At 38.3% G+C, this 26,339-nt stretch overlaps 1 protein-coding gene across 7 annotated transcripts in view; it reads left to right on the top strand.

Moving 5' to 3' along the window:
- LOC127941558 (neurexin-2-like) overlaps nucleotides 1-26,339 on the top strand; it is a 357,596-nt gene that overhangs the window by 31,087 nt on the left and 300,170 nt on the right. For all 7 annotated transcript variants that reach the window (XM_052536723.1, XM_052536721.1, XM_052536726.1 and 4 more), the window contains exon 2: nucleotides 21,614-22,857. In XM_052536723.1, the coding sequence (XP_052392683.1) occupies nucleotides 22,134-22,857 (724 nt within the window). In that variant the 5' untranslated portion in view covers nucleotides 21,614-22,133. The remainder of the gene's footprint in view (nucleotides 1-21,613; nucleotides 22,858-26,339) is intronic.

The raw sequence follows: 26,339 nt of genomic DNA, 5'->3' as shown, positions 1-26,339 counted from the left end.
TCTGATAGACGTGAGTCCGCCGCAGTTCTTAGCTGATTTGTCTCTGACGCATCACATGATTGTGCTCTCCTGATAGAGTTTTCCATTTCTGAATATGCCAGTTGTTTTTTTTGGCATTAACCCTGCACTTTTAACTCGAGGGGCACAGCATAAATCTCTATAGCTTGTCATGCATGGTGGCTGTGAACAGTTCCTTACATATGCAGTTTTGATTAATCACGCATGGCATTGCTCCTGAAAGTTCTGGCCCATCCCCATCTATAGCCATTAGTCACTGTCACCTACTCTGACTTTATGCACTGAATGCTTGTGCTATCTATTCACAATGTGTGTGTGCATCCGTGCGTGTTCTATATTCCAGCCTCTCTGCACACAATGCCTGTACACTTACTCCAATGTGCTGTGTTTTTATTTAACAAATTTTTAAAAAATCTTTCTTTCTCATAATTAAATGTTTGGTATTTTGGGGGGCTTTATTCAGTTCATTTCTTCTTTTCCAGCTGTTTGTTGTGGGGATCTTAAGAAATGTAATGATTCTCTGATTTTATATTTTATTTATTTATTTTTTTCTTAAATGAAGCCTACCATATTCAATGAAAAAAAAACAAAAAAACATCCATCCATCCATAGCGCACTTCTCTAAATAAATATAAAATATGTATTATCTTAATGATCATTAATATAATTAATGCACATTTGGCAAAATTTGAAACTTATTAAACATATGCTTAATAAAAACAACAAATATATATGCCAATATTTTCTCTAACATTATGTACATTTTGTTTACATATCTTATCTCATTTGTTTACTGGGCAATTTTGTCTAAATGAGGATTGCAGAAATGAGTACACCCTAGATTTAATTCAGAAAACGTATAATAATCTAGTACTTAGTATGTCTTCCAGAACTTAAAGTATACTACTCTGACCCCTTTTGGCACTGAGTGTACAAGTTCAAATTTTCACATCTGTCCTGTTTAACTCCTGGACGACCTCCTTAAATGCTCTGGTCTTCAATGGGGAGTTTTGCTCATCTTGTCTCTACAGAATCTCCCACAGCTGCTCAAGAGCATTAAGATTGAGTGAAATACATGTCCACTGAAGGATTTTTCCCCTTGGGAGAAAGAATATCTTCATTGTCATGCTGAAAAAAATGATTCACTCATTCATCCCTACTGTATATAAAAGCTTTACTACCACTGAACCTCACTGTGGGTACCAAGCATTTCTCACTGTACTTCTCCTCTAGCAACACCAGAACATGCTGGATTGGTTGCTTTCAGATCCGAAATGATTGACTTGGTCTCTTGAGACCAGAATATGGATTCCCAAAAATCTCTATTTTGTAAATATGGGCCTTGGAAGAGGTGAAGTTTATTTTGCATTGCTACGGTAGGTTATTGTAGAGGTGACAACAACCATGCATGTTACTTCTGCAGGCTGCGTCATACACTGTGAAATAAATGTACAATTTTTCATAGCTTTTGCTGGCTCTTCTGTACGTAAGTTACAACTTAGCCATTGTTTTATTTACTTAATACGCACTACTACATTTTTTTTTGCACCGTTACACTTAATAGAAGTGTAACTCTATGTAAAAAAAACTAAATATCTACGGAAGCGTTTGATCAGGAGCAACAGTTGGAATAAATTAGCAGACCAACTGAATTGCATCAATATGCTCTTCTTTTACCTGACAACCAGCAACCCTTCGGGCATATATGATGCTGCTGACATTTACAGTCATGTACATATTAAGAGAGAGAACAATATGTGAATAAACATACTTTGTTTCTTTTTTAAGTGCGTCTTCAACACCCCACCCACAGCGTGCCTCTGTTTGCTTTGGTCCATGTTGCTTATGTCAGATGAAATAATAAATGAAATCATGTTAAAATGTATCAAATATGTTATTAGCACAAGGAGGAAAAAATATGTAGTCTCGCGAGTTTGGACAAACACTTCCTATTTACTTCACAGTTTGGAGTGTTTCAAACAGATCTTTAAAACAGATCTATTTACAGACAAGCAAAATAGCCCATAATATGAACACAACATGCTAAATTGCATGCTGCATGTTAAAAAGGCCAAATTCGGTATACAGTTTATTAATAAAACCTACTACATACAGGAATGCAGATATGCATAGAACATTAAAGGGGCGAGTCAGAAGTCTTCCCATAGAAATAAATACATTCTTAAAGTGGCTTAATGGACAAAGAACGGTGCTTTAATGTTTATTTTATGCAAGTATCAAGCAGTTTACAGCCTACTACAGAAATTAATAATCAAATGTAAAATAAACAGCAGTCTTCACTGTAAGAATTAAAAAATTTTTGTTTCTTAAAGCAACAGAAGTCCTTTACTCAAGAGCAGTGTGTGGTTTATAAATTTGTCTTTTGTTGTTTGATTAATAAGCACACAGTCGCAGCATGAAAAATAGCTCGCTGTTTCTTTAAGAGCCGCACGGGTCCAAATTACCATAACACACGTATTTTCATTCTCAACTCTTTACGTTCATGTTACATGACCGACAAAAGTGTACCTATAATCACTAAGCGCAGCATTTTGACACATTTTTGCGTGTATTTGAGTGTTTAGGCATGTACCTTGAGCTATAAGATGACTTTACATGTCCGTGTTCTGTTCCATCTCTAAGCGCTAGGGGTGTCACGATTCTCCAAATCCTCGATTCGATTGCATTTTCGATTCTAAGGTCACGGTTCGATTCGATTCTCGATTTTTACATTTATTCTTTTTATTCATTTATTCTGATGCGCGCCAGCATCAGTTGAATGCTCGGTTATTTTTGTCATTGATTTGCCGTCATACAACATGGGGGCGTGGCAGCATCGACGATTCCATTTTTTAATTCGAAGTTTGAGACTGTGACTTAATTTCGACACCCCTACTAAGCGCATATCTCTTCCTGAGGAGCAGCAAAAGTTCTCTATCACGCTTTTGAAAACATGAATAAATATACTTTTATAAATAAAGTGTGTCCCACTATGCAAATGTCATGTTACAGGATTTTACTGATTTGCACGGGAAATTGGGCTTTTATGGAGTAACGAAAGTGCAGCGCTGCAAAAAGGGGGCAGAATGGGGCACAATAATCATTTTATCTCGATTATTGTATTTCATGATCGTTGGAGGCCAAAATTTAAATCGAACCGTTTTTTCGATTAATTGGCGATGGATTTCCTCATGATGTAGGAGTCCTGTCTGAAGGGAGATGGGACCCACACAGTGACGTACATACTTCTTGCTTAACGGAGATGAAGTTGCCGGCTTACCCAGAATCGAGGAGGGCGGACACTGGAAGAGATACATCAGCGGCAGTAAGTGTCACAATAGTGGTGAGTGGTTTCATTTGGCTCGTCCCAGCGGCCCTAGAACATCTCCGTGGTGCAACTGTATTCACCAAGTTGGATCTCAGCAGCGCGTATAACCTCATCCGGATACGTGAGGGGGACGAGTGAAAGACCGCCTTCATCACCCCTACTGGTCATTAAGAGTACTGCGTCATACCGTATGGGCTTGTAAACGCCCCCTCCATATTCCAGGACTTTATACATGAGGTGCTCCGGGATTTCCTCCACCAGTTCGTCCTAGTCTATATTGATGACATCCTGATATACTCCCTGAGCCTGGCAGAACATCAGCGCCACATTGCGGAGGTCCTGCAATAGCTGAGGGACTACAAGCTCTACCTGAAAACAGAGAAGTGTTCATTCCATCAACCCTCAGTGCAGTTCCTTGGGTATACCATCGACCGCAATGGCATCCGGATGGACGAGGGGAAGGTAAGCGCAGTCAGGGACTGGCCCATTCCTACCACTATTAAGGAACTGCAGCAATTCCTTGGCTTCGCCAACTTTTATAGACGATTCATTCAGAATTTTAGTACTATCACCAGCCCTCTAACCAACCTCCTTCGCCGGAAGCCCAAATCCCTGTCATGGACTCCTGCCGCCACCGAAGCCTTCCAGGCCCTAAAGCGAGCCCTCACGACCGCCCCACTCCTCGTGCATCCAAACCCTGAACTGCCATTCATAGTGGAAGTGGACACCTCAACCACCGGAGTGGGAGAGGTCCTTTCACAGCAGCAGGGGACGCCCAGCTGCCTCCATCCATGTGCCTTCTTCTCCAGGAAACTCAACCCGGCGGAGGTTAACTATGACATCAGGAATAGGGAGCTACTTGCCATCAAGCTTGCCCTGGAGGAGTGGAGACATTGGCTGGAAGGAGCCAAACATTCGTTTCAAGTTCTCACTGACCAAAAGAACCTGGAATACCTTAGAGCAGCCAAGAAACTCAACCCCAGACAGGACCACTGTGCGCTATTCTTCACCCGCTTCCAATTCTCCATCTCCTACCGCCCAGGGGTAAAAAAACGTAAAGGCCGATGCTCTATCCAGATGTTATGCACCCGAAGAAAGGTCAGAAGACCCTGCACCCATCCTCCAGGACAAGGTCATAGTCGCCCCTATCACCTAGTCAGCTGAGACCTCCTGCCGAGGCTCCTAACAACACCCCGCCGGGTTGCCCACCAGGACACCAGTACATCCCCAGGACACGGCGCACTCCACTCATCCACTCCACCCATACATCACTTGGCACTGGTCACCCAGGGGTCAATGATACCCTCTCGTTGCTACGGGAACGCTTCTGGTGGCCCAACATGGCCTCGGATGTCAGAAGGTACGTGAGTTGATGTACCAGCTGCGCCATGTCCAAGAGTCCTCGCCATCTACCATCTGGCAAACTCCATCCTCTGCCCGTTCCCAATCGCCCATGGTCACACCTAGGGGTGGATTTCATCACGTACCTTCCACCCTCTGACAATAACACATGTATTCTAGTAATTTTGGATTGATTTTCTAAAGCTTGTCGTCTTCTTCCTCTGAAGAGTCTTCCCACTGCCATGGAAATGGCAGAACTGATGTTTAACCATGTCTTCAGGTACTTCGGGATCCCAGAGGACATTGTGTCGGATCGGGGCCCCAGTTCATCTCCTGGGTATGGAGAGCGTTTCACTCCTTCCTAGGTGTGGCCATCAGCCTGTCCTCCGGCTATCAACCACAGTCCAACGGGCAGACGGAGAGGAAGGTCCAGGAGATCGGACGCTTCCTCCGTACCTTTTGTCACGGCCACCAGAACTCCTGGATCCAATTCCTGGGGTGGGCCGAGTACGCACAGAACTCCCTCCGTCAACCCACCACCTGACTCACACCCTTCCAGTGAGTACTCGGCTACCAGCCACCTCTATTCCCCTGGTCAGGAGAGCCCTCTGATGTTCCCGCAGTCAACTACTGGTTCCAAGAGAGCGAAAGGGTCTGGGACGCGGCTCATCATCAGTTACAATGGGCGCTTCGCAGACGCAGGATGGCAGCTGACCTTCGCCGGTCCGAGGCCCCCCAGTACCAACCCGGTCAGAAGGTCTGGCTGTCTACCTGGGACATCCGCCTGCATCTACCCTGCCGCAAGCTTAGTCCCAGATTCATTGGCCCATTCACCATCACCCAGCAGATCAATCCGGTCACCTACAAACTCCAGCTTCCCCCTGAGTACCGGACAGCGCTGCACCATATAAGCCACACACACGCACCCAGTCATCGTCCGGTCACGTTCACGACAAGATCATTCCTGTTTGCTAACTATTAGGACTAACTCCTCTTCTACCTTCTCTCTTAGGATTGCCTCCGAAGATACCAATTCCCTGATTACTCTGTAACTGAATTAGGGTGCGGATCTCATCAACAACCCTGTCCGACTTTTCTCCTCAGGGACTATTATTATTATTATTATTATTAAAATACCGGTATATGTTTAATTTCACAAAGTACAATTTGATTTAAAAATGCACCTACATTTCTTTGCATTTTGTGTTTTGTAGTTGAATAAAAAACAGTTTTTCCCTATGTATTTCATCATTGATTATTTCTTTAAAAAAGTTTAAAAATCTCATCTCGTTCTCGTGAACCCAGTCTCGTGTCTTGTCTCATGGGATAAGTGTCTTGTCACATCCCCAATGTTCATACACAGCTTGAGTAGCAAGATTGTGTTCAGTTTTAACTATTTCTTCCATTTTGTATTTTTGGGTAAGAATAAGAAGCACTTCATCCGAGTTTTTCATTCCAACATAAGAAAACATTTCTTGAATCTGCATCTGAAATAGCATTTACAGTCTACAGTTTAATGTTTTTTAGCGGGGACATTGATGAATTTAACCTGCAGTTACAGATGCATAAATAGGCTTACTGTTTTGTTTTTAACATAAAACGTTGAATACTGATATCTCAAATAATTGAAAACATGAAATAAAAAGTTGAAATGTGAAATTAAAACAGCAAATGAATGTTAATGAGTGAGTCATTGAGATTCAATCGATTCATTCAAATGGCTGATTCATTCAGAAACCAAGCATTTGAACTTGTTAATGAGTGAATCACTGAATCATTTATTCAACTGATATATTCAAAAAGCTGATTCATTCAATAAGAAAACATTGCTCAGAGATGCAAAACAGTGCTGTGATCTTTGTTTGGAACTATTTTTCAAGAACAAGCAATATTATGTCTAAAAAGTAAGCAACTTATTGCTTTACTAAACTTGTATAAAATGATTATTAAGGGTGTACTCTCACTAGGCAATTTGACCCCCAAAGCCTGATTCGTTTGACTAGTGTGAGCGATCAGTGCCACGATCGGGTGAGGTTTGTTTAGCTGGCCATGGCCTGGTTGGAAGAGGTGGGCAAGGGCACAGTTCGGTTGGGCTCGATCGCGGTATGCATGCAGTGTGACCGCTAACAAATACTATTTTGTGTGCACTACTGTCATCATTACGACCTCAAACATATTCTATTACTACTACTATACTACACTTTTAAATAAATGTAATAATTGCACTGGGGCTCGGTTCAAGGTAGCCATGCCTAGTGTGAGTACACCCTATATGTGTTCATGCATCTGTAGAAAAACGGAGTTAACTAGGCCTACATTAAATTATATAAATATAGAAAGCATACAGAAGAATTTTTGCCATCTACAATTTTATCTTTACATCCATTACAATCGTCATCCATCAAAAGTGTACTGGTAAGATACTGATTCGCTTTATTCAGGCCATACAGACTAATCCTGACTTCAGCTTAAAAATAATTAATAGATTTATGTTTGTTCCTACCAACTGCTGGACAAGTTTAGTTTACGTGTGATGATGAAAGCATCTTAGCACTAGCCCTTGTGGAGCACATAGGTATTGCATTACAGACCCTGCATTAAAAAAAAAAAAAAAAAAAAATTGGTATGGAAGTCTATGAGAAAACTTGGGGGTATTTTCCTAAAAAACTAACAAAAATATAATGATAATACGAATTCTACTAATAAGAATTACAAAATGCATTAAGGACTATTGAGCTGCTGAATTCATGAATATTACTGATTTGCTAAAATCAAAACTGGGATGATAATAGTTGAGCGCCATCCAATGAAATTGCCGTTTGCGCATTAGCTCCACCCACTACCTGAAAACCAGGCAGTTTTTATAAGCTAAATAATGCCAAAGGCTACGCCATTTTGACTGGAAAAAACATTAAAGAATATCGTTTACATGTAGCATGTCAATTCTCTCTCTCTCTCTCTCTCTCTCTCTGCGTGTGTGTGAGACAAAGCGATGGCAAGGCGTGTGCCTTCACACTACATAGTCTACGGTACGTCAAATACAGGTGTATTGCACATCCATTCAGTTAAATTAATAAAACAACATAGATCGCTAGATGAAGAGTGGAACTCTGAAGCGCTCTGTGTTTAGCGAGTTAACATATCTGTGCTAAACTTATACTTAGCCTCCAACTCACACACTGGCGAGTAAAATCTGAGAATGTATTAGCAATTGGCTAATTTCAGACATCATTTAGTCACCCAGAGTGTTTTAGTCACTTATGGTAGTGATTTACTCGCAATGTAGAGGGTTGTTATCTACATTAAAACACACGTGCAAAAAAGGGACAAAACAATAAAAAGATGCATTGTTATCTTTTGTATTATTTTGCAACACCTAGTCTTTCACACTCAGCGAAAAAATCATTTATTTTTTACATTTGCTAGTGGTGCAGCACCTTGGCTGAATATTCTGCTGAAAAATAATGCAGTCAGACAAGTTACTGTTAATGCAACCAAATGTAATAAATCATTCAACCCCAGTATTTTCTTTTCTAACAACTAGTACTTTATTTCTATCATTTCTCTTTCTTTGTTTTTGGTTCTAAATTTCCAGTCCTGCATGGCATGTCCCAGTACGTTCCCCCATCACTGCTCCGTGCTCATTTCAGTATGTATGTCAGCATCTGTCTGGCTGTTGGATAGCCTGTATCAGCACATTTGTGTGTAGAGAGCGTTGTACAATTGCTCTCATGGGCTCAATCCATCCTTGTACGTCTGTTTTATCCACCGCTGCACCAGGGATTATTCAACTCAACAGAGGCCACTGAGAGTGACTGGGTACTGGGTACGACCCGAAACCTATAGATTGAACCAGAAGATAATATCTCTAAGACTCCTGGGGGCATGTGGATGTGGAATGAGCTACTAACTTTATTTGTCTTATGAGGTTAAACAGTCTAGCAACTTATTAGATGCACATGCAGCTGTGTAATGTCTAGATATATCATGTTTTTCATGACTCACTTGACTTTTGACAGAATATTTAGACAGAATAGATAATGTCAGTGGCAGTTAACAGCAGTGGTTTGGGTCTGTGCTTCAAATGTGCACAATTTGACTCATTGAATAAATACAGGTGGATCTCAATAAATTAGAATGTCATGTTAAAGTTGATTTATTTCAGTAATTCAACTCAAATTGTGAAACTTGTGTATTAAATAAATTCTATGCCGACAGACTGAAGTAGTTTAATTCTTTGGTTCTTTTAATTGTCATGATTTTGGCACACATTTAACAACAAGCCCACCAATTCACTATCTCAACAAATTAGAATATGGTGACATGCCAATCAGCTAATCAACTCAAAACACCTGCAAAGGTTTCCTGAGCCTTCAAAATGGTTTCTTAGGTTACGTCCACACTAGGAAGGAGCTTACCCCAATCCAGTCTTTTTTTTTTACCTCCATCTTAAGAAATATCCACATATATGTCCACACGAAACCACAAAAATATGTAGTATACATGCCAGACCAGCATGTGGCACTGGAATTCTAATACAGAGATACACTAAAAACAGAGAAGACTGGGACTATGCTCATAAACCCAAACGAACATTGAACAATACATTTATTAATCTGTGTTAATGTTAGTTAATAAAAAGACAATTGTTCAGTGTGTGTTCATGTTTTTGTTGCTGTTATGTGACGTAAAGGTGTCTGACTAGGGGCTGTCCACACGAAAACACTAAGGCGGCATTTTCAAATTTACCCACTCTGGGACCCGGTTTCATAAAATCGTTTTCACTCTCCCAAAAATGCTGGATTTGTGTGGACGAAACACTTTTACGATACAAAACGTATGTGTATACAGCGAAACACGTCTCCGTGTGGATGGGGCCTCAGTTTCATTCACTAGGCTACACAATTATGGGGAAGACCGCTGATCTGACATTTGTCCACAAGACAATCATCGACACCTTGTACAAGGAGGGTAGGACACAAACATTCATTACCAAAGAAGCTGGCTGTTCACATTTAATTGTGATGATTTTTGGTTCACATTTAACAATAACCCACCATTCACTTAATTAAATCAGCATCTTCAAACACCTAGTCAGCAGAAGGAAGGAAGCATGAAGTGGTCCAAAATTTCTTGGTAAACGGGTGCACTGACTTCAAAAAACAAAATGGACCAGCACCAGCAGGTGACATTGCACCCCAAATCATCACAGACTGTGGAAACCTAGCACTGGACTTCAAGCAACTTAGGCTATGGGCATCTCCATCCTTCCTCCAGACTCTAGGACCTTGGTTTCCAAATGAAATACAAAACTTTCTCTCATCTGAAAAGAGGACTTTGGACCACCGGGCAACAGTCCAGTTCTTTTTCTCCTTAGCCCAGATAAGCTGCCTCTGACGTTTTCTGTGGTTAAGGAGTGGCTTAACAAGAGGAACATGACAACTGTAGCCAAATTCCTTGACACATCTGTATGCCTTGACCCCAGCCTTAGTCCATTTCTTAAGTTCACTCAAATTCTTGAATCAATTTTGTTTGACAATCCTCATAAGGCTGCGGTTCTCTCGGTTCTTTCTGTTAACATGCTTGGATACAGCCAGCTTCTTTGGCAATGGATCTTTGTGGCTTACGCTCCTTATGAAGGGTGTCAATGATTGTCTTCTGGACAACTGTCATATCAGCAGTCTTACCCATGATTGTGTAGCCTAGTGAACCAAACTGAGAGACCATTTTGGAGGCTCAGGAAACCTTTGCAGGTGTTTTGAGTTGATTAGCTGATTGGCATGTCACTATATTCTAATTTGTTAAGATAGTGAATTGGTGGGTTTTTGTTAAATGTGAGCCAAAATCATGACAATTAAAAGAACCAAAGACTTAAACTACTTCAGTCTGTGTTCATTGAATTTATTTATTACACAAGTTTAACAATTTGAGTTGAATTACTGGAATAAATGAACTTTTCCATTACATTTAAATTTATTGAGATGCACCTGTAGATGGCTTTGTTACATACTGCAGAGGGGAGAAATAATGCCGCTGTGTCACTTTGGTATCCACTGGGGAAGGTAAATTGCTCAGGATACAAACTGAAATGGTACACGGATGTGACTGCTTGTGTCATAGTTGTCATAGCCAGTTAGCGTAAAAAGCTGGGGACAGGATGAGCAAGTCAGGCAACGACTTTGTTGTCGAATTGCGTGGGCCGAGCCAGAAGCATCAGTTAACTAAAGACTGTCACCCCTCGTTCCCTGTTGTTGATTCTCACCGTATTGATTTTCTTTACATTTGATTCCATTCGAGAGCTGCCGAGGTCACACCTGCCATCCATCGTGAGGTGTTGTGGATATATATTGATTGGATTTGAATGAGAGAGGTTCATCCTTGTCCTCTTAATGATAGACAAGATTCACTGGAGAATTGTCCACATGACAAATGTTTTGCAATGAAATCTATTGTTCTATTGCCATGTTTTTTCTGAAAGTATTTTTCCCCGTTCATTTTCTCGATAGGGATTTTAGAACATTAAAAAGTTCTATGATATGAATCAAACCAACCAGCTCAAAGCACACAATCTTTGAAGCTAAAAAATAGACCAAGGATTGGTGAGCTTTACTCAGTGACATTAATGTATTTATTTATTTATTTTTTGGACAATAATTTTTATGTAATTTGTGAATAATGAAGAAAAGATGAAAGAACACATGACTAATGAACTTATTTTATTTAAAACATACTGCTGATGAAATGTTACAAAAAAAATGTATACACGCAGTGCTGTGTTTTTATCTAAATGGAAATTTAGAAGGAACTATATTTTAAATTCAGAAAAAATTATTCCAGTATGTTAAAAGGTTGTCAAAAGTACTGATTTCAATTCCAAATATATACTGAAATTTAGAAAATCTGACGATACCTGCATTTCCCCCTAGTATGAGCCCATTTAGCAAGGCAGGAAAACATTCAGTCTACTTGAAGGAAGACATATTTCATTGTAAGTTAATGCTGTTAAACACCTCTGATTGGCCATAGACTGATCCGCCGATAGATGCCTGCTTTCAAATGCTAACATGTTTATTGGTGTAAGTGCTCTGTGAAGCTTGTGAAAGATGTGTATTTACAACTTGTTTTTGATGCGATGATCATTGTATCCAATCACATATGTTGAGCACATTAACACGTTGGCCAAAAAGAGGTATTTAAGAATCCATTCAACAGCTCTCAAAATGCTAGGGAGAAATGCTGGTATTGTCATATCTTTAAAATGTCAGTACTTTTGAACCCTAATGTTATTTTGTTTGTTACAAATATAGGTAGCAACTTAAGTAAGATAAGTAACTAGTGTTGGTTAATAAAAATGTTAGTTCAGTGCATTATGGTTAACACATACAACTTTTGATTTTAGTAATGTAGTCTATTAGTTAATGTTGAAATTAACTTTAAGCTTACTAAATGCTTTGTAAATATTTTTTATTGTTAGTTCATGTTAACTAATGTACAGTAGGTGGGCAACCCAAATGAGCTTTCTGCCGCCGCCGCCGCGTCTACAAAGTACATTTCACAGCTGTAGTCGGGAAAATGAAAGAAAAACACTGTAGTTAAAATATTTAATATTCACAGATGAAAGTTTAGTACTCATGAAATTATGTTTGTTTATTAGAACGAATTCAAGCAGGATAAAGGTTAAGCCAATGAGCCTGTGCATATATTTTCTCTAAGCTACACAGTATTACCCCATATTTAAAATTTGATTCATTTAATAGATGTGCAGTATTAGTTATATAATATGAATTATGTGTTATATTATTCTAAAGAAATTGTGGTTTACTTTCCATCGAAGCATTAAAAGTGGTAGCCTATATTAATATCCAATATTCTCACATATTAGACCTATATTTCAATTTATTTTTTAAAATTCCTTTAATAAAATAACATGCATTTTTGTCATTCACTACCTTGTTTTTTGTTAACTGTCCTTTATTTTGACAGATATTTGTATGTACACTGATTAAGAAATTGTTGCATGCTTTTATAAATTATTTTATTTTAGTAAAACGTGAGCACTGTATAAATTCGCTCCCGTTATTTAGGCCTAATTAAAACAAGAAACGAATAAATTAAACCTGCACAATTTAGCTAAATCATTGAAACTCTAAAGAATGGACTGATTAATAAAACGTCCTCACATTTAATCTCAAGTTCTCTCATTATAATCAACAAAATGCACATGATGTACAAAAAAAAGCTTTATTAATTGACAACTTCAGTGATTTTAAAGGGAGACTTCTTTACTTGCTTTCATATAATTTAAGTAAAGTACCCTAAAAAAAATAAAGATAAATACAGCCGCATTTAAATTTAAATGATGGTGTGTATCATATTCCTTTAAAATATCAGAGTGCAAGATCTGCGCTGCACGCGTGGAGCTGAGTTCAACGCGCAGCATCTATTCATATTTCTTTACATATTTTATCTTCATTACAAATCTTTATTTTTATTTATTTTTTTTCGGATAATTGCATGTTAAAAATGATTTACTTTGTAATGCATATGCAAAATGTGAATTATTATTATTCATATTCTAGTGTTTGTGCAAAAAAAATTCATGCACATGCATGACAGGGAGGCACACTATCGATCAATTGATTTTTTTCCTAATAATGAAATAACTTAAAATTGGGCAGTCTCACATAGGCTACATGAGAAATATATCTACAGAAAGCTTGAAATGTCTACTTTTAAACTAATCAATTCAAAACAAAATCATTATGTAATCTGTGAAGGTTGCATTTCTCACGTCCATGTGGAGAGAGTCAGCACCTTGAATTTCATCTTGTAGCCGACAAGAAAACATTCGTTTATTAATTATTAAATAAAATGTTTCCTTTTTCACAATTATTAAGCTACTTCTGCCTGTGCTTTGTGGCAAACATAATGCATGTGCTTGAGCATGGAAAATATATAAGGCTGGATCATAGATGTAAATTTTATATAAACCTGTGATTAGTTGAATAATGACTAGAACTAGAAAAATCTTATGTGGAGGTAAAGACCTATTAAATACCCTCTAGGCATCCCTGTTAAAGTTTTTAAAACATTTTATATGCATTTGCATATATTCTGCTTTCAGAATGATCCGTAATGGAGAGATACCTTAACACACTGATTTTTTCCTCTGAAACACAAAAATGAAAATTGAAATAAAATTGATATTTCATGTTTTGCGTAGTAATTCATTTACTCAAACAGGACACTGACTGAACTGCTGTGAAGAGAACTGAAGATGAACACCAAACACCAACATTTTACAATTACATTCAGTTCACAGTCCATTTCTTTGTGCCACCTGGCGGTAGTTTCCTGGCGGTAGTCTCATTATTATTCTTATTAATAATATACATTTTCCAAAATGTAAAAAAAAAAAATGTGGAGGAAGTCTGTTTTATTATTTGTATTATTTTGAACAAACTGAAAAAAGTAACTTTTTTTAGACCATTTTTTAAAGAAAAAAAATAAAGAAAAATCTACTAATGACCAATTATGAAATTTTTTATTAAAGGTGAAAACAAATAAACAGAAATTGGTGGCTTAAGAGTAATGTAGTTGTTCACAATTACTGATGCTCAAAAATGTCATTTTGTAGTTGAAAACAGTAACACTGTCTGTCTTGTAGCTTTTTAGAAAAGCCCTAATGACCTCAGAGCTCATGGCACTTTAAGGAGAACATTTATGGGATTTTTTTCTTTGAGAACCAGACTGTTTGTTCTCTTTCTGGCTCATTAAATAGTCATACACCTGCCATGGCTGATCTTTATCTGTATGTGGATTCTGGGCACAGGGGGCAGAAAGGACATGTATTTGCAACTTTACAACATTCAGTGTAATATTGAAAGTAATTGTTAAAAGTACAAGTCCTGTGGTTTTCCCACAGGATCTACGACCCCATGTGTCTGGAACAGACTGAAGCCCAGCACTGTGTGTCATATCATCCTCAAGATGTGACATGTGCATAGATTTATTTATGTCCTCCCCCGGTTCCTGCTTGCTCAGGCTTCCCTTTGGACTGTGGAAGTGATAGGAAACAAATGAGACCGTCCTGTAGGAATGCAGGCCTACGTGCTGTATCTGCTGTGCCCTGACCTCATCGCTCACTCCTTGCTCCCCACGGCTCTACATCACACCAGGGTCTCCAGGGCCTCTCCATCCACTGAGCCAAGACAGGGTCTTACCTTCCCCTCGTCACCATTCACATCCTTATTTCCAAGCTCCATCCCCCACACAATGTCTTGACCACGCTTCCACCACTGTCAATCTGCTGGTTTGAACTCCTTGGTGTTAACTGCCCCACTTTCTACAGCCGTTAAACCCTCCAAACCGTGGAAGCATGCTGGAAAAACAGACAGAATGGCAAATCAGATGACTACGCAATGACACAGCAGATATTCCAAGAGGCATTTTGCATACTCTGCAATATGTCATGAAAAACACAAAGAAATGCATACTTGCAGTACCCACCTCAAAGCTTAATGGTTTCTCACCTGAGGGTTTTTTAAAACAAGTCGCCTTGGCCCGTATTCTATTAGCCACAGTTCTTTCGATTTGCTTTGCCTACTCTTTGCTTTTCAGACATGGCGATTATTTCTGGCACTTGCAAGATCGAATGAAGGGGAAACTCAGACAATGTGTGGTAATTAGATCTTGTATGTTTTACCCTGCGATTATGTGCTTGACAATTTGTCATTGGGCGGACTCCTATACAGCCGTCTATTCCTGTGTCAATCAAAATAGCTGCACCTCCCAGGTTTCCCTCCTCCCTCTCCTTCACGTGCTACATGATTCTCCGTGAGGATTCACAGATGTTCTGAACTTGTGTACAGTAGAAGGTTCAATAATTTTTGGTACCTACCTGCACAATTAAAGTTGTCTTTGGATCAACCTGTCCTCCAACCAATACGATCTCATAGGTCGTTGGTCCAATACGACCCATAAGAGCGTATACTACAATTGCACCCCTATAAGCAAAAGGTTGTTTTCATATTAATGTTTTGTAACATTTATTTGCACTCTGATTTGCGTTTGTGTAGCTCAGTTGGTAGATTATTGCGTTATACCTTGAAATGTAATCATGCTATCATGGGTTCGATCCTAGAGAACCGATATGCACGTAAAATGTATATGCTCAATAAATCATAATTTAGTATGATTTCTGTGAGGGTTAGGTTTAGGGTTGGCGTTAGGTGTGGTCATTCGAACGAATAAGCCACCTAATAAAATATGTACGAATTACTGTGAGATCGGTATAAAAAGTCCACACATTGCATTTAAATAAACGTGCGTTTTGATCGGTAATGGCGTTTTACGTCATTTCATTATGACAGACGCAACACGATACTGTCATTATTTTTACGCCCGCTAGAGGCAGCTTAACATTAAAACTTAAATATAGGTCGTAATAAGGTGCTTGCACAAACAACCTATATGGTCGTTTTTTGTTGGAGGACAGGTTCCTTTGGATCACATGTTAGAGGCTTTAATAATGGAATTGTGTGTCTGAGCATTTCATTTACAACCGCTATTTCCCCCTCTAGCGACTTTGCTTGTCTCCATCCACCCCCTCTTTTCACCCCCTCCTTTCTTCCCTCTCCTCCTCTCTCCATCTCACGTTTACACATACTGTACACACGTATTTAATGGAGCATCACAACTCCTGCTGCACTCCGATGGATGGTATTCACAGAGAGCTTCTTTCATCTAGCAGCAATTGACTTAGTTTTGAAATAAATGCTTATGAAGATAATTTTCTTCTAGAATTGTCCCTTGTCAATATTCGAGTTCCTGCTTGTTCACATCAAGCTGTCAAGAGTATCTTAAGTATGTAAATGTATACAATGAAGTGAATCTTTTTGTACGCTCCTGTTTAGCCTTTTTAGACACAATTATTGCTGTGCAAATGGTAAACACTTTTCCCTGCTTAGCAAGTTGACGATAACTCCTGAAGTGTACATTTTGGAGGTTTTCCTCAACACCTCCACACAGCAAAGTTTTAATAAGACTTCAATTTTCTGCATAATTAGGAGGAAAAGCTATAGTTATTACTTGAAAGTACTGAAAATAAATATGCAGTAGCTATGACCCAGCCATGACTCAAGACTCCAATGTAGAAATTAACACAACACAACGGAGGTAAATGTACTGTTTATAAACATGGATAGATTTTCTTATTTTAAGATCAAAAGTATGGGTCTTTTATTTACATTTTATGATTTACTCTATTAAAACAAAAGTCATTATTTAAAAAGTAGAACTGTGTGATAAATAGTTTTTAATACAGTTTTAATACAGACCTTTATACAACAAAAATATAAATATATCATCCCCTAGGACAAAATTGCTTAACGTTGAAGAAACAACCTGATATGATGTTTAACAGATCATGAAATGGAAAGTTAGAAATTAGTTAAGAGTTTGGAAATGTCAAGAGGAGTTTTAGCAGCCTGTGGTTAGCAGCCCTGGGTCGAATGCATTCCCACCTCCAACGAGACTTCATAGTAAAAAGGGCAGGTTTTCCACAAAGATGGGCTGAAGCAATGGTCCAGTGGGTGTTAGATTACAGAAAATATGTCAAACAGTTTGCTAGCTCTTGCTTTGAACCCTTCGTCCATCAGACAGGTGGAGTTAGCCCAATCATCTGGGACTTTAAGCTTATAGCTCTCTCCCTCTGAGCCTCACACAGTTCTGCTTAAATGGGATTTCAGCTGCATCCTATGCCGCTCTACTGATCTCACATCCAAGCCTGGAGCGCTCACTGATGGCAGGTCAGTGGCGCTGTCCGTGGTTCTGATATTTGCTGGCTGCTGTCCACGGTGCTGAAAGGACAGACGGCTTCTCTGCCATTGCAGTGGGCTGCCTTCTCCCTCGCGGCTAGTCGTGTACCTCATCTCTATTATCTCTCTTCATATGGACCAAGCTCTCTGAAGTAGTGAATGCACAATCTGAACCTTCCCTTTGCTAACCATCTGCCATTCCTGCTTAGCACAGCCCCGGATGCTGTTCTGCAGCTACAAAAGGGGGCAGATTTTTTCCGGAACTGCCATTTTGTGTGGGTAGGTGGCGGAGGAGGACTCTGTTTTTAATCATGTCAATTTGATTTGGCTAATTAAAAGAAACATCAAGAGGAAATAATGTGAAGCAGAACTGCAATGCTTAATTGAATATGAATGCGCTAATTCGAGTCTGATCTTTAAATATAAGCTTGACAAAAGATGCTCATGTATTCAGTGGGCGTTTGGTTGCGTATGTGCTAATTGTACATTCACGCCACAGACTCGTTCCCTAAAGTGCCCTCAGTGCATCCTTATGCTGTCCATTACTCTCCAATGTAAGAGCAAAAAGCATGGCTAATTCTATTTGGTTCTAGCTCAGATAGCACACTGACCTGGTAACCAGACTTTGATCAGCAAGTGTTGAGTGCTTAAATTTGAACTAAAACATCATTAGGGGGTAGATAACAATTTGGAGTGGGTTTTCTCACTATCATAAGTGGACAGGAACATGCCAAACACTTTGTCAGCAACGCCTCTCCTGCTCACTTCATTGTTATGTGCTGTGTTGTAGTCATGCATCACTCTCAAGGGCAGATAATGACCTTAATTACAATGACCGTACCGGGAGAAAGAAAGGAATGCTTTCTATTTGGATTTCCAGCTGATTTCCCAACCTGCATATGTTTAGCAAGACCAGTTTGGTTACAAATGAGAAAGCCACACACCCGAGGCACGCTGGCATGTGCTGATAAAGTGCAAGTTGCAGTCGCTTTGAAAGACAGTTCCTTTGTCATTTTGTTACTTATAGACAATAAAGTTACTGTCACTTCCAGAACAATGCATGCAATGTAGCTGTACAAAATGATCCTTCTTCAGGGAGAAGTGTCTGCTGCGTTAAAGAAGAATTGCATGGCTGATATATTTGGAATAGCAAAGGACTGATTATTACAGAAGACAGTTTGATCTAATTTGAACTACTTTTCATTCCAAATTATGCTTTATATTTCTTCTCTTCCTTCCCATACCCATGTGTGCATGTTGGCTTTATTGCAAAGTGATGCCTGCTGTATGGAACTGCTTTTAAGAAATTGTAGTCACTAATCCTTTGACAAACAGAACGTAATCTTTCACAAGAGCATTTTGAAGATTTTCCACAAATTCTGTGCTCATGTTAGCCTTTCAAAATTACCCAATAGACCATTCCATTTTTCCTTTTTCTCCAAGTAGTGCAGAGCATTATTTAAGGCCAGGGATCGGAAAGCAGGAAGGCTGTTATCACTTTCAAGGTCTTTAGAAAAGTTTACTTGTGCATGATCACAGTAATTATTTATAATTATTTAGAAAGTATTGTGACGTGGCCAAGTATGGTGACCCATATTTGGAATTAGTGCTCTGCATTTATCTCATCTAAAGTGCATACACACACACATACAGAGAAGTGGGCAGCCATTTTTCCCTGTTTGGTGCCTTGCTAAAGAGCACCTCAGTCATAGTACTGAAGGTGGGAGAGTGTTCTGTACATTCTGTATGGCACCTTGCTGCACAGTGATTTGCTTTTCAGGGCCAAATTTACAAAGTTGTGCCACATTTATTAATGGGAATTAATCTCAAAAACTTTTCTTATGTCTTTTTCACTTCTCTTGTTCCCTTATTCATCTGTCTTATTCTCTAACCACCTGCATTGTAGCTTAACGGGGTGATAAATTCACTGAAATAGTGCTGCTATGTGGGTATTTTAACAAAGTCATTTTTATGTTTATAAATTAGGTTTGGCCCACAATAATTTCAAGTAATGTGGCATGAAAATTCTAACGCACCATCAGAAAGCGACATTAACTTAAATTGGGTCTACACCAGATGTGAGCGGCGCGACGCAACGCAAGAAAATACAATATAACTTATTATAATCAGTGATGCTGTCTAAACTGGATGTGGCGCAGTGTGGTGAAACAAAATGCTGACAGAAAGTTCTAAATATTTGCAGTGCTTTGTCATGTCCAGTGTAGATGTGACAGCAAAAAATGGCAAGTGTTAAGTAAAGAAAAGTGTACACTGAAAATAGATGATTCAAATGTGAATGGACTGAACAGTTTTGAATATGTGAGTGAGTGAGTGAGTGATACCATCTTTGTTGGATGTTGGTTCCCAGTGACTTAACGGTTTTAAATTTGCTTTAGCCTAATTTATTTTCAAGATCTGAGGTGAAATATCTATTGTTGCTTTCACTATGGCTATAAAGATCATGCAAAATAATATTAAATCTCACATTAGACACTTTTATCATTGAATAAAGTGCATTATCATTGCCTGAGATTATCATTTTGTATGTTGAAAAAAAAAAAAAAAATCTAAAATCGAACAGTATCTATTTGAGAACGCTATGTCTAAAAGCAAAAATTTTCATAATTGTTTGAATAAAACAGACTACTGGGAGAAAATATTTATCTCCTGACCATCTTTTGATTATTTTAACAAAAGAAACAATGTAATAATTGTAATAATAATAATAATAATAATAATGGTTGGCAGAATTCGCCCCCTCAGCAAAAACTAATTGAGGAACCCTGAACTAGGTCATTTATTTATTTATTTTTATTAATTTATATAAAGATAACAGTAGCAGTAGAAGTAAATAATAATAATAATAGTAGTAGTAATAATAATAATAATAATAATAATAATAATAATAATAATAATAATAACTTAACTTTTAGAGCTAACATTTTATTCATTTTAAAGATCATAGTATAATTATTATTATTATTATTATTATTATTATTATTATTATTATTATTATTATTATTATTATTATTATTATTATTTCATTCACTTAAAATGCTGGGCCATGGATATTTTAAGTCATACATTAAGTCATTTGTATATAAATTAGGCTTGATTTTTATTTATGTATGTATTTATTTATTTAACAATTATGATTAACATTGATTGAGTGATTGATTGAGTTGTGCAATTATTTATAAATGTATACTATATTCACAAAAATCATATAGTATACATTTTGTAATTTGTGAAAAACTTGCCTCAGTTTCACCCATCTATTCTACAGAAACAGAAACCACTTGTAGTAATTCATCTAATGATGCAAATTATGGTACATTACAGTATCTGTAGACTCTCTGTATATGACTGATTATATGATAATGTAATTTCTACAGTGTGCTGTATATTGCAGTAGTCTGTTGTAACCTCCACAGCCTAGCACTCAAAACTGACCTGCAAGATCAGATGTTACTGTTAGTTTGCTTTAACCATTGAACAGTTATCACAGATTTGCATATTCCCTTGAATGAATGAATTCAGTACACATACAGTGCACCCAAATAAGAGGAGTATGGTGTGATCATGCCGCTGCATACTCCTCATTAATAAACATGCATCATTTACACTTCTCACCTGATACCAGTCTTATTATCTGTCATCCTCTGTTGTCAGATGCTATCACTAGTGCACTACTATGCTCAGCCACTATATAGGTGAAAGTGAGAGGTGTTGATTGACTGAGAGGGCTACAGGGGACTCAGAGCTGTTTAAAACACTAGCTGTGAGCTGGTTTGTGAATATTCATCTGTGAACTGATCAGCGAATTTGCAAAGCCAATGTGGGGATCTGTCAACTACCCCAGTCCGTTACTCTGCAAAGTGCATTAAAGATTGATTTTCTTTATGGTCAAAGATTCTCGGCTCTGAGAGTTATACTGCCAGTTTTTGATTTTGTGATCAAACTGGCCTCCTAAAAGAAATTCACAATAAAAGGTTAGAAGTTATTGTACTTTGATGTGAGTAACAGACAGAATTTAGGGGCGCATGCTAGTTTATAACCAGTTTTGGTCATAAAATAACAATGTCTTCTTTTTTTCCCTTTTTTTCAGAGGCCTGGTCAGAGGATTTCTGGTGGTGATGTCTTGCTGGTGGAATGCAGATGCACTTCTCTAAGGGGAACTGAGGTTTGCTGGGGAAAGAAATTATGTATTTGACCTACCACCTACAAAACGAAAAATACAACCGCAGCAGTAATCCTACTTTCACCAGAGGGTGAAATGCATAAATCGGTCTTTTAACATGTCGAGTCAACTAGATTTTTAGGGCACTTTTAGATTTCAAAGCACTAAGTACCGTGTGAGTTTTTTTATATATATATATATATATATGGTCTTTCAGAAGTGTTCCTCAATGGAGTTACTCAGAAGAGCATCAAGATGGAGAATCAAGTGAAAAGAAATGCTTAAATATTAAGGGATTTTTAGAAAACTGGGACCTTACTATTTCTGCAGTGCTATTTTGGAAAAGGCCAGATAAATTAATACGCTAGACTGGGAATAAATATCTCCTCTGCAGTGGATTAAGAGAAACGGAACATTAGAAAAGGAGGATTAGGAGCACGCTTGGAAGATGATGACACGGAAGTGGAGGTGTGGTGCGAAGTTCTCTTGGGCCTCTGTCTGGCTGGGGCTCATGGTGGGTGTAGCTGTCAGTGCAGCTCTAGAGTTTGACGGTCTGCCGGGTCAGTGGGTTCGCTATGGACCCTGGGAGGCAGGAGCCACCGGAGAGCTAAGCTTCACCATGAAGACGAACATCAGCAAAGCTGTAGTGCTGTACCTGGACGATGGCGGCAACTGCGACTTTCTGGAGCTCCTGATCAATGAAGGCCGTCTGCAGTTGCGCTTCGCCATCCACTGTGGCGAGCCGGCCTCATTACACATGGAAACGAACGTCAACGACGAACGCTGGCATCGTGTGCTGCTTACAAGGAATTACCGTGAGACCATGCTGGCGATGGATGGGGAGAGCAAAGTGACGGAGGTGAAGTCCAAGCGAAGGGAAATGATGGTGGCCAGCGACTTGTACATGGGTGGGATCCCACCGGACGTGCGTCTCTCTGCCCTCACGTCCAGCACGGTCAAATATGAGCCACCTTTCCAAGGCCTGATCGCCAACTTAAAGTTAGGAGAGACTCCTCCTGCTCTCCTGGACAGTCAAGGCGTGAAGAACGATCTGGAATACCTGTGTACCAAACAAAATCCCTGCAGCAATGGAGGACGCTGCTCCATTCATGACAGCGAGGTGCTGTGCGATTGCTCCAATACTGGCTACAAAGGGAAATACTGCACTGAAGGTAAGCAAGATGATGTGCTTCAAAGCCTTGCATAACACAAAGATGTTATTATCACAACGCCTAACTGGATAAAGCGCTTAGCTGTCAAGGTAAAATGTTTGCTTTTTAAGGAACTCAAGGGTTCAGGAGTTGGAAATGATTAAACATTATCTGATCTGGTCTGCCTGTTTTCTAATCGTTTGGTGTTTCTCTTATATTTTCCTTCTGCACTTAAACTGGAAAAATTTTGTATTATCTGAAAATTTTAGGAAAGTTAGGTGGTCATGTTAAAAGGAATAGCTCAGCCAAACATGGAAATTCTGCCATCACATGGGTTTGGAAAAAATGAGTGCAATTTTCTTTCTTTTGTGGAACACAAAAGGAGACATTTTTAAATATTAATAGTCTGGTTGCTCTTTTTTACGCTATTACAATGAATGGGGTTTCAAGCTTTAAAAAGGGTGCAAAAAGCAGCTTAAATGTGGTTCATGTGAATTGTCCACTATATTTCAAGTCTTCTGAAGTCATATAAGAGCTTTGTGTGAGGAACCGACTAAAATGAAGACTATATTCACTGATAATCTTCCTCTCCAGTATTCGGTGAACCGAATTTTAAGTTGAAGTTTAGGGCAGATGGCAAAGTTTTCAGGGAGATAAATTGTGTAAATTGCACACATAGCAATTACATAACTTCAGAAGCCTTTGAATATAGCATGCAAGACAGGTGGAACACTTCTATGATGCGTTTATTGTGCTTTCTTAATCATTTAGCTGCTTGACAAACACCGTTCTGATTAACTTTTAATATATCAACAAGAGTTGACAGGATGTTATTTAAAAAAAAAAACAAGAGAGATAAGAGAAAGTCTTACAGATTTGGAATGACATGAGGGTGAGTAACAGAAAAGTAGATGAACTCTTCCTTTGAAGTTGTGGTAATTCGGAAGTAATTTGTAAGTAATTTCTTTCATATTGTGACATACATTCAGGTGTAACAGGAACATACTTGGTTCCACGCATTGGTGCCAGATGAAAAGAGGTGTAGTTTTAGCAGACTAAGAACTGGAGAAGTCTGGCATAAATTATTAAATTTTTATTTTATTACAATGACAAGGTCAAAAAAGAAAATAAGATTTAGATCTTTAACAGGTATTTAGAGAATAGATGTGAATAGGGTGGATTTTCAATTTCATGCCGACTTTAATGAAGCGCTTTTACAGTGGTTTGTTTCAGATGGTCGGTATTACAGCACATTTGCCTTGTAAAATGCCTTGAGAATTTATAGCTAATGAGATATATTTGGATGTAGATCTCATTAGATCAAGTTCAGAGGGTTTGCATGTTTACAGCTGTTTAGAAAAAAAAAACTGTTTATTTTAACTGTAAATAAAGGATTGATCTGCAAAAAAACATCCAAACATATGTTACAGAAAGATAAGGATAGCACATTGTTCATACCCTGATATCAGCTTCATTCAAATCAAATGGTTTCTTTTAGCATTTTAATTATTACTGAAAAAGTAGCTAAACAAAATGGGTGGAAATAATAATAATAAGTAATAATAAAGAGATACAGAAAATTCCTAAATAAAAATGAAAAACATGTTACCTACCAAAGTAATCCACTAAATCATCATAGCATTATCCCCATGCCACATCTTTAATTTTAAACCAGTATTATTATGCAAAATAAAATACAAATCACCAGTAAATCATATCCAAGCTTTACGGATTTATGTATTTTGCCAGAAAATGATCATGCCTACCTCTACAGACCTGTAGTAGAAGGAAAAAAAAATGTTTACATTTGTAATTTGAGCTGTGTACGATCTGTATGCATGTGTAGCATATTTCCCTACTAATTTGATGAAAACATGGACATGTGTTGGAACATGGGAGAGCAGTTTGCCATAGAAACAGTTCTAGGTGACATATGTAGACTAATTAGGGCCACTCAGCAATGTCTCAGTCCTTCTGAGAAGTCACCTTCTGTCATATGGCGGTACGGTGTTAAACCCGAGGCCAAATCTGCATGACTTCATACAGAAATATATTTGGCCCGTTTCTTCTTCTAATTGAGGAGGCAGCAAGGACAGTGACAGTGGCAGCTCATGCTTGGCTTTTCACTTAATGCAGTCTCAGGTTACCCAGTGTGGAGTCGACAGGAAACAGGGCTTCACTCTGTACCGATAGAACCGCCAGCATGAGTCAAGCAAGTATGTTTAGAATTAAGATGAAATATTCCAGCGCTTCAAATGAAGAGAGATATGTGGGTTGGGGAGACGTTAAGAACAGAAAAATAAATCATCCTGAAAGTTGATTGAGCAAATTGGATTTGACACTGGTAAGGACAATATTAAAGAGAACAATTGGTTTTTGCACGCCTTAAATCCTTGCTTGTACTCCAGGGATTATCCATTGGAAGACAGACTTATCAAACACAGAGGAGTATTTGAGTGTTTTAAAAAATGCATAGATAATCAAGAGTCACAGTGTAATTATTATTTCTAGTTAAGTGTTGGTATAACAAATCCTCAGAAGAATTAGCAGAGACTCATCCAACAGTGGTGGTTAATTACACGCATGTCTTTTCATATTTAACAATATTCCCATACTTTGAGTGGGAAGTGGTCTCCATCACCGTGCCCTTGTCAAACCTCCCAGGTAAAATTTTACTCTCTTTTACCCTCAAAGCTAAGAGGGCCATCAGTATCAATTAAGGCTGCCCTCGCCACTATGGAAATCTAGGCCAAAGCCTAGATATATAAGCAGCTTGTGCATGTTTTCTCTCGCATCTGTATCAGGCATGCTAATGAGTTCTCAACCCAATATATGAGCAGTGCATAAACTGCAGTGCTGGTCAGATGCTGCCACCCCTTCTGTGACGTGTGTGTGTGTGTTTGTGTGTCTAAGGTCTAAGGTATTATTACATTTTTTTTTTATAAGTTTTTATATTGAACCAACATCATAAGTCAATGCTCTCTCAGTGGTCAATAAAAATGTAAGTCAGGCAGATAATAGGCAAAATGGTTTAGTTTAGTTGGCGACAAAGAGGCAGAACTTATGGACTGGCTTTATGGCTTTAACATTAACTAAGAATGAACATTACTTCTGGAGCATTAATTAATGTTAATTTCAGCATTTACTAATGCATTATTAAAATCAAAAGTTATGTTTGTTAACATTAGTTAATGCACTGTGAATTAACAAACTACAAATGAATGACAGTATTTTCATTAACTAACATTAACAAATATGAATAAATACTGTAATGTATTGTTCTTTGTATGCTCATGTTATTTAATACATTAGCTAACATTAATGAAATCTTATTGTACAGTGTTACCATATACAGGTGCATCTCAATAAATTAGAATGCCGTGGAAAAGTTCATTTATTTCAGTAATTCAACTCAAATTGTGAAACTTGTGTATGAAATAAATTCAGTCTATACAGACTGAAGTAGTTTAAGTCTTTGGGCCCTATTTTAACGATCTGAAACG

Source organism: Carassius gibelio, chromosome A21, assembly GCF_023724105.1.
Source record: "Carassius gibelio isolate Cgi1373 ecotype wild population from Czech Republic chromosome A21, carGib1.2-hapl.c, whole genome shotgun sequence".
Taxonomy (NCBI): Eukaryota; Metazoa; Chordata; class Actinopteri; order Cypriniformes; family Cyprinidae; genus Carassius; species Carassius gibelio.
The sequence above is the reverse complement of the archived record's forward strand: the minus strand, read 5'-3'. Positions and strand labels throughout refer to the sequence as shown.